Source organism: Zalophus californianus, chromosome 8 (assembly GCF_009762305.2).
Source record: "Zalophus californianus isolate mZalCal1 chromosome 8, mZalCal1.pri.v2, whole genome shotgun sequence".
In the NCBI taxonomy this organism is placed as follows: Eukaryota; Metazoa; Chordata; class Mammalia; order Carnivora; family Otariidae; genus Zalophus; species Zalophus californianus.
Window position 1 is genome coordinate 100704954 of NC_045602.1, and position 13084 is coordinate 100718037.

Below are 13084 nucleotides of genomic sequence, written 5' to 3' on the forward strand. Positions count from 1 at the left end.
TTTGGAACAGTTTCAGGAGAATAGGTATTAATTCTTCTTTAAATGTCTGATAGAATTCCCCTGGGAAGCCATCTGGCCCTGGGCTTTTCTTTGTTGGGAGATTTTTCATGACTGCTTCAATTTCCTTAGGGGTTATAGGTTTCTTCAGGTTTTCTATTCCTGTTTCAATTTTGGTAGTTGATACATCTCTAGGAATGCAGCCATTTCTTCTAGGTTATCTAATTTGCTGGCATAGAGTTGCTCATACTATGTTCTTATAATTGTTTGTATTTCTTTGGTGTTGGTTGTGATCTCTCCTCTTTCATTCATGATTTTGTTGATTTGGGTCATTTCTCTTTTCTTTTTGATAAGTCTGGCCAGGGGTTTATCAATCTTGTTAATTCTTTCAAGGAACCAGCTCCTAGTTTCGTTGATCTCTTCTACTGTTCTTTTGGTTTCTAGTTCATTGATGTCTGCTTTGATCTTTATTATTTCTCTTCTCCTGCTGGGTTTAGGCTTTATTTGCTGTTTTTTTCTCTAGCTCCTTTACGTGTAGGGTTAGGTTGTGTATTTGAAACCATTCTTGTTTCTTGAGAAAGGCTTGTATTGCTATATACTTTCTTCTTAGGACTGCCTTTGCTGTATCCCAAAGATTTTGAACAGTTGTGTTTTCATTTTCATTGGTTTCCATGAATTTTTTAAATTCTTCTTTAATTTCCTGGTTGACCCATTCATTCTTTAGTAGGGTACTCTTTAGCTTCCATGTATTTGAGTTCTTTCCGAGTTTCCTTTTGTGACTGAGTTCTAGTATCAAAGCATTGTGGTCTAAAAATATGCAGGGAATAAACCCAGTCTTTTGGTACCGGTTGAGACCTGATTTGTGACCTAGGATGTGATCTATTCTGGACAACGTTCCATGGGCACTAGAGAAGAATGTGTATTCTGTTGCTTTGGGATGGAATGTTCTGAATATGTCTGTGAAGTCCATTTGGTCCAGTGTTTCATTTAAAGTCTTTTTTTTCTTGTTGATCTTTTGCTTAGATGATCTGTCCATTTCAGTTAGGGGGCTGTTAAAGGCTCCCACTTTTATTGTATTGTTGTCAATGTGTTTCTTTGCTTTTGTTATTAATTGCCTTATATAATTGGCTGCTCCCACGTTAGGGGCATAGATATTTACAATTGTTAGATCTTCTTGTTGGATAGACCCTTTAAGTAGGATATAGTGTCCTTCTTCATCTCTTATTACAGTCTTTGTTTTAAAATCTAATTTGTCTGATATAAGGATTGCCACCCCAGCTTTCTTTTGGTGACCATTACCATGGTAAATGGTGTGCCCCCCCTTCACTTTCAATCTGGGGGTGTCTTTGGGTCTAAAATGAGTCTCTTGCAGACAGCATACTGATGGGTCTTGTTTTGTAATCCAATCTGATATCCTGTGTCTTTTGATTGGGGCTTTTAGCCCATTTACATTCAGGGTAACTATTGAAAAGTGTGAATTTAGTGCCATTGTATTGTCTGTAAGGTGACTGTTACTGTATATTGTCCGTGTTCCTTTCTGATCTATGCTGCTTTTAGACTCTGTCTTTGCTTAGAGGACCCCTTTCAATATTTCTTATAGGGCTGGTTTCGTGTTTGCACATTCCTTTAGTTTTTGTTTTTCCTGGAGGCTTTTGAGATCTCTTTCTATTTTCAATGGCAGCCTAGCCGGATATAGTATTCTTGGCTGAATATTTTTCTCATTTCGTGCTCTGAATATATCATGCCAGTCCTTTCTGGCCTGTCAGGTCTCTGTGGATAGGTCTGTTGCCAATCTAATATTTCTACCATTATAGGTTACAGATCTCTTGTCGCGAGCTGCTTTCAGGGTTTTCTCTTTGTCTCTGAGACTCATAAATTTTACTATTAGATGTCGGGATGTTGACATATTTTTATTGATTTTGAGAGGGATTCTCTGTGCCTCCCGGATTTTGATGCCCGTTTCCTTCCCCACATTAGGGAAGTTTTCTGTTATAATTTGTTCCAATATATTTTCTGCCCCCCCCCTTTCTTTTTCTTCTGGGATCCAAATTATTCTAATGTTGTTTCATCTTATGGTCTCGCTTCTCTCTCAAATTCTGCCCTTGTGATTCAGTAGTTCTTTATCTCTCTTTTTCTCAACTTCTTTATTTTCCATCATTTGGTCTTCTATATCACTGATTCTCTCTTCTGCCTCATTTATCCTAGCAGTTAGTGCCCCCATTTTTAATTGCACCTCATTAATAGACTTTTTGATTTCGACTTGGTTAGATTTTAGTTCTTTTATTTCTCCAGGAAGGGTTTCTCTAATAACTTCCACACTTTTTTCAATCCCAGCTAGTATCTTTAAAGTCATGATTCTGAACTCTAGGTCCGACATCGTACTAATGTCCATATTGAGTAGGTCCCTGGCAGACGGCACTACCTCTCATTCTTTTTGCTGAGGTGATTTTTTTCGTCTTGTCATTTTGTCCAGAGGAGAACAGATGAATGAGAGAGAATGCTAACAGGTTAACAACGTCTCCAGCCAATATACTCTATACAAATCAGAAAAGACCTGAAACCAGGGGACAAGAAAGGGATAGAAAGAAGAGGAAAAAAAAAAAAGGAAAAAGAAAAAGATAAAAACAAACAAAACAGGACAAAACAAAAAAAAAAAACAGAATATGATCAAATATGATCAGGCTAGTGCATAGATCAGTGCCACACACTAGCTTTTGGCAATATTTTGGTCTGTTAGAAGAACGTGCCTGCTAAAATTTTAAAGGAAGAAAGACTTATATATGTACAAAATAAGGGTTGATACAATGAAGGGATGGCAGATGACTTTAAAGATGAAAATTATAAAAGATTTTATAAAAGGAATTGATAAGAAGTTGTTTTTAAAAAGAAAGAAGAAGATTTAAAAAGAAAAAGAAAAAAGAAAAAAAAGAACAAAAAAGAGAGAATGTGATCAGGCAGGAGACCAGAACAAAGCCATACACTAGTGATTTAGGGTATATTTTGTTCTGTTAGAAGAAATTGTATCTCAAAATTTTAAAGAGAGAACAACTTATATATATATATATATGCCAAAAATAAGGGTAACTACTATGAAGGGATAAAAATATGACTCTAAAAATGAAAAATAAAAATTTTTTTTTAAAAAGGGCTTAATAAGATGTTGTTTGAAAAAGGGAAAAAGAAAAATTCAAAAAAAACAGTTAAAAAATTATCTTTGAAAAACTAATGAATTATGGTAAAAAAGCCATGAATTCTATGTGCAGTGTTCCCCTAGAGCTGGAGTTCTCCCATTCTCCTTGATTGGTAAACTTGGTCTTGGCTTGCTGGCTGTTCGTGTTGATCTTCTGGGGGAGGGGCCTGTTGCGTGGTTCCCAAATGTCTTTGCCATAGGCGGAATTGCCCCACCCTTGTGAGTCCGGGCCAAGCAAGCTGCTCCAGTTTGCTCTCAGGAGCTTTTGTTCCCTGCAAGCTCTCAGTACAGCTTTGGAGGACCATGGCAAAAATGGTGGCTTCCCAATCTCCGCCCGGAGGAGCTGAGAACTCGGGGTCCTGCTCCTCAGTGTGCCCCCAGAGAAAAGCAGTCACTCCTGTCTCCCTGGTGTCTGGCTGGACTCTGTGCTCACCCGACCTGTGATTGAGCGTTTCTATGTCTGCCACCTGACCCCGTGTGGAGTCTCCAAACCCAGCAGATCCCTGCAGTGCGCTTCCGCACCGCTCCTCCCAGGTGAGGAAGGGGAATCTCCCCGGCTCTGCCGCTTGTTGGGTCCCTGCTGGAGGAGCAGTGGCCCTACTGGGCCGCAGATCACAGTTTATGGCAACCCCGAGCTGAGAGCCCGTGCCTTGGCTCTGTCTCTGCAGCCGGCTTCCCCGCTCTGATACCTGGGAGTTCTGCCGCACTTAGGCACCCCCGGTCTTTCTGTGACCCCGAGGGTCCTGAGACCACACTGTCCCACGAGGTTTCCACCCCCTGCTTAGCCACTGGAGCGACGTCCCTCAGCGGAGCCGACTTCTAAAATTTCTGATTTTGTGCTCCATGGCTATATCACTTGCCAGAAGCGGCCTACGGAGGCCCCTTCCCCCACTGCCTATCCTCCCGAATATCGCCTCGGATTCACTTCTCTGCACGTCCTACCTTCCAGAAAGTTGTCGCTTTTCTGTTCAGAGTGTTGTTACTATTCTTATCTTCGATCTCCTGTTGAGTTCGTAGGTGTTCAAAATGGTTGATCCCAATTCAGCTGAGTTCCTGAGACCAGACGAAATCCAGGTCTCTGACTCCTCCGCCATCTTGCTCCGCCCCCGGGAGGCACTTTCTTCTAACAGACCAAAATACACCCAAAATCTAGTGTGTTGCTCTGATCTATGCACCAGCCTGATCATATTTGATCATATTCTGTTTTTTGTTTTGTTTTGTTTTGTTCTGTTTTTGTTTGTTTCTCTCTTTATCTTTATCTTTTTTTTTTTATCTTTCTTTTTTCTTTCTTTCCCTTTCTTTTCCCCTGGTTTTAGGTCTTTTCTGATTTGTTTACAGTATATTTTCTGGGGACGTTTTTACCCTGTTAGCATTTTATTCTCTCATTCATCTATTCTCCTCTGGACAAAATGCCAAGATGGAAAAAATCACCTCAACAGAAAGAACAAGAGGTAGTACCATCTGTCAGGGACCTACTGAATACGGACATTAGTACGATGTCGGACCTAGAGTTCAGAATCATGATTTTAAAGATTCTAGCTGGGCTTGAAAAAAGCATGAAAGTTATTAGAGAAACCCTTTCTGGAGAAATAAAAGAACTAAAATCTAACCAAGTCGAAATCAAAAGGTCTATTAATGAGGTGCAATTAAAAATGGGGGCACTAACTGCTAGGATAAATGAGGCAGAAGAGAGAATCAGCGATATAGAAGACCAAATGATGGAAAATAAAGAAGCTGAGAAAAAAAGAGATAAAGAACTACTGAATCACAAGGGCAGAATTCGAGAGAGAAGCGAGACCATAAGATGAAACAACATTAGAATAATTTGGATCCCAGAAGAAAAAGAAAGGGGGGGGCAGAAAATATATTGGAACAAATTATAACAGAAAACTTCCCTAATGTGGGGAAGGAAACAGGCATCAAAATCCGGGGGGCACAGAGAACCCCCCTCAAAATCAATAAAAATATGTCAACATCCCGACATCTAATAGTAAAACTTATGAGTCTCAGAGACAAAGAGAAAACCCTGAAAGCAGCTCGGGACAAGAGATCTGTAACCTATAATGGTAGAAATATTAGATTGGCAACAGACCTATCCACAGAGACCTGGCAGGCCAGAAAGGACTGGCATGATATATTCAGAGCACGAAATGAGAAAAATATTCAGCCAAGAATACTATATCCAGCTAGGCTGCCATTGAAAATAGAAAGAGATCTCAAAAGCTTCCAGGAAAAAGAAAAACTAAAGGAACGTGCAAACACGAAACCAGCCCTCCAAGAAATCTTGAAAGGGGTCCTCTAAGCCAAGAGAGATCCTAAAAGCAGCATAGACAAGAAAGGAACACAGACAATATACAGTAACAGTCACCTTACAGGCAATACGATGACACTAAATTCATATGTTTCAATAGCTACCCTGAATATAAATGGGCTAAATGCCCCAATCAAAAGACAGAGGCTACCAGATTGGATTAAAAAACAAGACCCGGGCGCCTGGGTGGCTCAGATGGTTGAGTGTCTGCCTTTGGCTCAGGTCATTATCCCAGGGTCCAAACACCCTGCTTCTCCCTCTGCCTCTGCCTCTCTCTCTCTCTTTCTCTCTCTCTGACTCTCATGAATAAATAAATAAAACATTTAAAAATATAAATAAATGAAATAAAAATAACAAACCCATCAATATGCTGTCTGCAAGAGACTCATTTTAGTTGCAAAGACACCCCCAGATTGAAAGTGAGGCGGTGGAAAACCATTTACCATGCTAATGGACACCAAAAGAATGCTGGGGTGGCAATCCTCATATCAGACAAATTAGATTTTAAACCAAAGACTGTAATAAGAGATGAGGAAGGACACTATATCCTACTTAAAGGGTCTATCCAACAAGATCTAACAATTGTAAATATCTATACCCCTAACATGGGAGTAGCCAATTATATAAGGCAATTAATAACAAAAGCAAAGAAACACATTGACAACAATACAATAATAGTGGGGGACTTTAACACCCCCCTCACTGAAATGGACAGATCATCTAAGCAAAAGATCAACAAGGAAATAAAGACTTTAAGTGACACAGTGGACCAAATGGACTTCACAGGCATATTCAGAATATTCAATCCCAAAGCAATGGAATACACATTCTTCTCTAGTGCCCATGGAACATTCTTCAGAATAGATCACATCCTAGGTCACAAATCAGGTCTCAACCGGTACCAAAAGTTTGGGATTATTCCCTGCATATGTTCAAACCACAATGCTTTGAAACTAGAACTCAATCACAAGAGGAAAGTCGGAAAGAACTCAAATACATGGAGACTAAAGAGCATCCTACTAAAGAATGAATGGGTCAACCAGGAAATTAAAGAAGAATTAAAAAAATTCATGGAAACCAATGAAAATGAAAACACAACTGTTCAAAATCTTTGGGATGCAGCAAAGACGGTCCTAACAGGAAAGTATATAGCAATACAAGCCTTTCTCAAGAAACAAGAAAGGTCTCAAATACACAACCTAACCCTACACCTAAAGGAGCTGGAGAAAGAACAGCAAATGAAGCCTAAACCCAGCAGGAGAAGAGAAATAATAAAGATCAGAGCAGAAATCAATGAACTAGAAACCAAAAGAACAGTAGAACAGATCAACGAAACTAGGAGCTGGTTCTTTGAAAGAATTAACAAGACTGATAAACCCCTGGCCAGACTTATCAAAAAGAAAAGAGAAATGACCCAAATCAACAAAATCATGAACGAAAGAGGAGAGATCACAACCAACACCAAAGAAATACAAACAATGATAAGAACATAGTATGAGCAACTCTATGCCAGCACATTAGATAACCTAGAAGAAATGGCTGCATTCTTAGAGATGTATCAACTACCAAAACTGAACCAGGAAGAAACAGAAAACCTGAACAGACCTATAACCACTAAGGAAATTGAAGCAGTCATCAAAAATCTCCCAAAAAACAAGAGCCCAGGGCCAGATGGCTTCCCAGGGGAATTCTACCAAACATTTAAAGAAGAATTAATACCTATTCTCCTGAAACTGTTCCAAAAAATAGAAATGGAAGAAAAACTTCCAAACTCGTTTATGAGGCCACCATTACCTTGATCCCCAAACCAGACAAAGACCCCATTAAAAAGGAGAATTACAGACCAATATCCTTGATGAACATGGATGCAAAAATTCTCACCAAAATACTAGCCAATAGGATCCAACAGTACATGAAAAGGATTATTCACCACGACCAAGTGGGATTTATCCCTGGGCTGTAAGGTTGGTTCAACATCCACATATCAATCAACGTGATACAATACATTAACAAAAGAAAGAACAAGAATCATATGATCCTCTCAATAGATGCAGAAAAAGCATTTGACAAAGTACAGCATCCTTTCTTGTTCAAAACTCTTAGAGTATAGGGATAGAGGGTACATACCTCAATATCATAAAAGCCATGTATGAAAAACCTACAGCTAATGATATTAGCTACAAACTTATTCTAGGTTTGTAGAAAACTGGGAGCTTTCCCCCCGAGGTCAGGAATGCGGCTGGGATGTCCACTATCACCACTGTTATTCAACATAATATTAGAAGTCCTCGCCACAGCAATCAGACAACAAAAAGAAATCAAAGGTATCCAAATCAGCAAAGAAGAAGTCAAACTCTCACTTTTTGCAGATGATATGATACTTTATGTAGAAAACCCAAAAGAGTCCACCCCAAAATGACTAGAACTCATACAGGAATTCAGTAAAGTGGCAGGATATAAAATTAGTGCACAGAAATCAGTGGCATTCCTATACACCAATAACAAGACAGAAGAGAGACAAATCAAGGAGTCGATCCCATTTACAATTGCACCCAAAACTATAAGATCCCTAGGAATAAATCTAACCAAAGAGGAAAAGGATCTGTACTCAGAAAACTATAAAATACTCAGGAAAGAAATTGAAGAAGACACAAAGAAGTGGAAAAAGGTTCCATGCTCATGGATTGGAAGAACAAATATTGTGAAGATGTCAATGCTACCTAGAGCACTCTACACATTCAATGTAATCCCCATCAAAATACCATCCACCTTTTTCAAAGAAATGGAAGAAATAATTCTAAAATTTGCATGGAACCAGAAAAGACCCCGAATAGCCAGAGGAATGTTGAAAAAGAAAAGCAAAGCTGGAGGCATCACAATTCCGGACTTCAAGCTCTATTACAAAGCTGTCATCATCAAGACAGTATGGTACTGGCACAAAAACAGTGACATAGATCAATGGAACAGAATAAAGATCCCAGAAATGGACCCTCAAGTCTATGGTCAACACATCTTTGACAAAGCAGGAAAGAACGTCCAATGGAAAAAAGACAATCTCTTCAACAAACGGTGTTGGGCAAATTGCACAGCCACATGCAGAAGAATGAAACTGGACCATTTCCTTATACTACACACAAAAATAGACTCCAAATGGGTGAAAGACCTAAACGTGAGACAGGAGTCCATCAAAATCCTAAAGGAGAACACAGGCAGCAACCTCTTTGACCTCAGCCACAGCAACTTCTTCCTTGGAACATCGCCAAAGGCAAGGGAAGCAAAGGCAATAATGAACTATTGGGATCTCATCAAGATAAAAAGCTTTTGCACAGCAAAAAAAATAGTCAACAAAACCAAAAGACAACCGACAGAATGGGAGAAGATTGTTGCAAATGACATATCAGATAACAGGCTAGTCTCCAAAATCTATAAAGAACTTATCAAACTCAACACCCCAAGAAGAAATGATCCAATCAAGAAATGGGCAGAAGATATGAACAGACATTTTTCCAAAGAAGACATCCAAATGGCCAACAGACACATGAAAAATTGCTCAAAATCACTCGGCATCAGGGAAATCCAAATCAAAACCTCAATGAGATACCACCTCACACCAGTCAGAATGGCTAAAATTAACAAGTCAGGAAAAGACAGATGTTGGCACGGATGTGGAGAAAGGGTGACCCTCCTTCACTGTTGGTGGGAATGCAAGCTGGTGCAGCCCCTCTGGAAAACAGTATGGAGGTTCCTCAAACAGTTGAAAATAGAGCTACCATATGATCCAGCAACTGCACTACTGGGTATTTACCCTGAAGATATAAATGTAGGTATCCGAAGGGGTACGTGCACCCCGATGCTTATGGCAGCAATGTCCACAATAGCCAAACTGTGAAAGAGCCAAATATCCATTGACAGATGAATGGATAAAGAAGATGTGGTATATATGTATAATGGCTTATTATGCAGCCATCAAAAGGAATGAGATTTTGCCATTTGCAATGACGTGGATGGAACTGGAGGGGGTTTGCTGAGTGAAATAAGTCAATCAGAGAAAGACATGTATCATATGACCTCACTGATATGAGGAATTCTTAATCTCAGGAAACAAACTGAGGGTTGCTGGAGTGGGGGTGGGGTGGGAGGGATGGGGTGGCTGGGTGATAGACATTGGGGAGGGTATGTGCTATGGTGAGCGCTGTGAATTGTGCAAGACTGTTGAATCACAGATCTGTATCTCTGAAACAAATAATGCAATATATGTTAAAAAAAAAAAAAGAAGAAGATAGCAGGAGGGGAAGAATGAAGGGGGGGAATTCAGAGGGGGAGACAAACCATGAGAGCTGATGGACTCTGAAAAACAAACTAAGGGTTCTAGAGGTGAGGGGGTGGGGGAATGGGTTAGCTGGTGTTGGGTATTAAGGAGGGCACATTCTGTGTGGAGCACTGGGTGTTATAAAATAATAAAGAAAAAGAAAAAAATGTGAGAAAACACAAACAGCGTCCATTTCTTTGCCCTCCAGCAAGGTCACCCCAGAATGTATGTAATAGATTATTTCCTTAGTTTTTCCTTTTATGAAAATTGAGATGAAATTCAAATAACATAAAATTCACCATCTTAAAGTGTATCATTCAGTGGCATTTACTACATTCACAATATTGTGCAACCATCATTTCTATGTAGCTCTAAAACATATTTTAATCACCCACAAATTCCTTAGTTTTTTACGTCCTCTTTGTTTGTTTGTTTGTTTTAGATGTATTTAGAGGGGAATGTGGCAGCGCCACAAAATAATGCTACTGCCTTCAAATACTTTTCCATGGCAGCCAGTAAGGTATGTCTTCAGCCCATTCCTATAAGCCCAGAAAAACATTTGGCTTTTATTACATGCAGACTGATGCCAAAAAGTTGATTCCAAAGCCCCATGCCCAGCTAATGAGCCTGGGAGTTCTGTGTCCTGGAGAAGAAGAATATCACTGGCAATGAAATAGGGCGTTGGGATAGGGGGAGACATCACTTGTCTTCTTAGTAAATGAAAAATGGCAGCGACATATGCTGCGCTAGCAGGGGGCCAGACAAATCTCAGCTTCCCCTCCCCGTGCAGTAGGTGAGGCCATCTAGCTCAGGAAACGGGAAATAAAAGGGACAAGGACAGAGGAAGGGAAAACTCAAACAACATCTGCAGTAAGTTCAGGACAAAGACAAATAAGAAGTGCCCAGTGTTTTCCAGTTCGATCGCCCCCAAAGGCCAGAAACTCCCCTGGCCCAAGCAGAAGACCATCAGACAGGGGACCGGGACAAGATGGTTTAGAGCATGGCTCTGGAGGCAGAATCCGTGGTTTAAATGCCAGCCCTGCAGCACACTGCCTGTGTGGCCATGGGCAAGTTACATAACCTCTCTGTGCCTCGATTTCCCCATCTGTCAAATGGGAATGTAAGTTTGCCTCATAATGTTGTTGCCAGGATTCAATAGGTTAATATTTATGGGCCTGGTATTGCAAAGTCCTTAAAGCAATAATTCCTGGCTTACAGTAGACACAGTGTGTCAGCTATTATCTTGTGAGGTGGCGTGAACCTCAAAGCATATCCAAGCCAGAACTGATTGGACCTGTGAGGGAATATAAAAATGGAATAATATGGCTCCTGCCATGAAAATTTTTGTCTTGATTCCTGGGCTCAGTGAGCTGGCATCTGTCTGATAAAACTTAGTAGACTACTCTGAAGCCCTTCGGTGCATTAAGAACATCCTCATTGCCACACTCATCAGCCTAATGTTGGGGAATGGCCCTGATAAACTTTCTAACCCTGCACAGTAGGAAGCACTGTGTTGTCTTACAACCCCATACTGCAACACTGGGAGTAAAGATGTGCTCAAATTGGGGAATATCTTCAACTGCTCTCAGTTTTTAAAAGCCCACACACTGCTTTAGGAGCCTATTTATAAATGACTAGCACCTCGGAGCTGCTGCTATTGTGGTGTAAATTACTGAGAAGGCTGGTACTCAGCTCCTCTCCCTCGTAATTTATAAGAAATTTTTGCTCAGCAGGCTGGTTATCTGGAGTACCATTAGATTAGGATGACAAGGGAAAGCCAACTGAAAAGAAGGTGGGGTAATGTAACAGGAAGATCTCTTGTAATCTGGCAAATAACACTGATTTGTCATCCCAAAGGAATAATGCCAGGAGGCTGGATGTGTAAATTAATCCAGCTCCCAAGCTATTCAGGGCTGTGTAACCAGCAGGGATCTGAGCTACTTGTGTTCTAAAACTGAGCTACCTTTCTTTACAGAGAAAATCTGAAATTATATTTAGGTTAATTATTCTGAATGGCATCAGGTGGACATGACCATATATATTCCTTTATCATCACCTGGATGGTTTATTAGATTTCTCACTTGGGGTCACTACCAAAGTAAAGGGTTTCTGTCTTCCACTCTGCATATCCACACTTTTCTTTCACTACTTAAAAAAAAAAGTACACACACACACGTTTTTTTAAGTTTTATTATGTTATGTTAATCACCATACATTACATCATTAGTTTTGATGTAGTGTTCCATGATTCATTGTTTGTGCATAACACCCGGTGCTCCATTCAATACGTGCCCTCCTTAATACCCATCACCAGGCTAACCCATCCCCCGATGCCCCTCCCCTCTAGAACCCTCAGCCTGTTTCTCAGAGTCCATAGTCTCTCATGGCTCATCTCCCCCTCCGATTTCCCCCCCTTCGTTTTTCCCTTCCTACTATCTTCTTCTTTTTTTTTTTTAACATATAATGTATTATTTGTTTCAGAGGTACAGGTCTGTGATTCAACAGTCTTACACAATTCACAGCGCTCACCATAGCACATACCCTCCCCAATGTCTATAACCATACATAGGTTTTTAAATTTGTTTTTAAGTCACATCAGTACCAGAATGCAAAGCTACAGTCTTTGTGATTTCTTTTATCTTATTTACTCAGAAACATGAGCAGTTATCCTGTTTGGTCCATATTGGGCCATATTCTTCTGCTTTTCTCTCTTTTTTTTATGATTTTATTTATTTATTTGTCAGAGAGAGAGAGAGAGAGCACAAGCAGAGGGAGCAGCAGGAAGAGGCAGAAGGAGAAGCAGGCTCCCTGCTGAGCAAGGAGCCTAATGTGGAACTCAATCCCAGGACTCTGGGATCATGACCTGAGCCAAAGGCAGACACCTAACCAATTGAGCCACCCAGGAGTGCCCTTCTGCTTTTCTCTTTCACACCTCTGAACACATCAGGCCCATCCTCATCTTCACACTTTTGTCATTTTGCTTCCCTTCCCAAAATCCCCCATTCTGAATCCTACCCAACCCCCAGAGGAGAGCTCAATCCTCTCTCCTTCCACAAAGCCATCTCTACCCACCTTGGTTCATACAATTTTCCCCTCTTCTGCACTTGCCCTACATTCACTCTCTGTACTGCTGGAACTTTACTGCTTCTACCTTGTGCCTTCTCTCATACTGTCTGAAGACCATGTCTCCTCAACTAGAGGAGGATGGTGGTCTTACTACCTAGTAGAGGCTCATTAAATGTTTGACAAATAATGACCATCTGCTCTCTAAGTTCAT

General features: G+C 40.4%; 1 protein-coding gene across 7 annotated transcripts in view; it reads left to right on the forward strand.

The window, feature by feature from the left end:
• Nucleotides 1–13084, forward strand: part of SEL1L2 (SEL1L2 adaptor subunit of ERAD E3 ligase) — a 144765-nt gene that overhangs the window by 110204 nt on the left and 21477 nt on the right. For 5 of the 7 annotated variants that reach the window (XM_027620604.2, XM_027620606.2, XM_027620608.2 and 2 more), the window contains one exon: nucleotides 10250–10327. The exons of the other annotated variants lie outside the window; for them this stretch is intronic. In XM_027620604.2, coding sequence (XP_027476405.2) covers nucleotides 10250–10327 — 78 coding nt within the window. The remainder of the gene's footprint in view (nucleotides 1–10249; nucleotides 10328–13084) is intronic. 7 annotated transcript variants of the gene reach the window in all.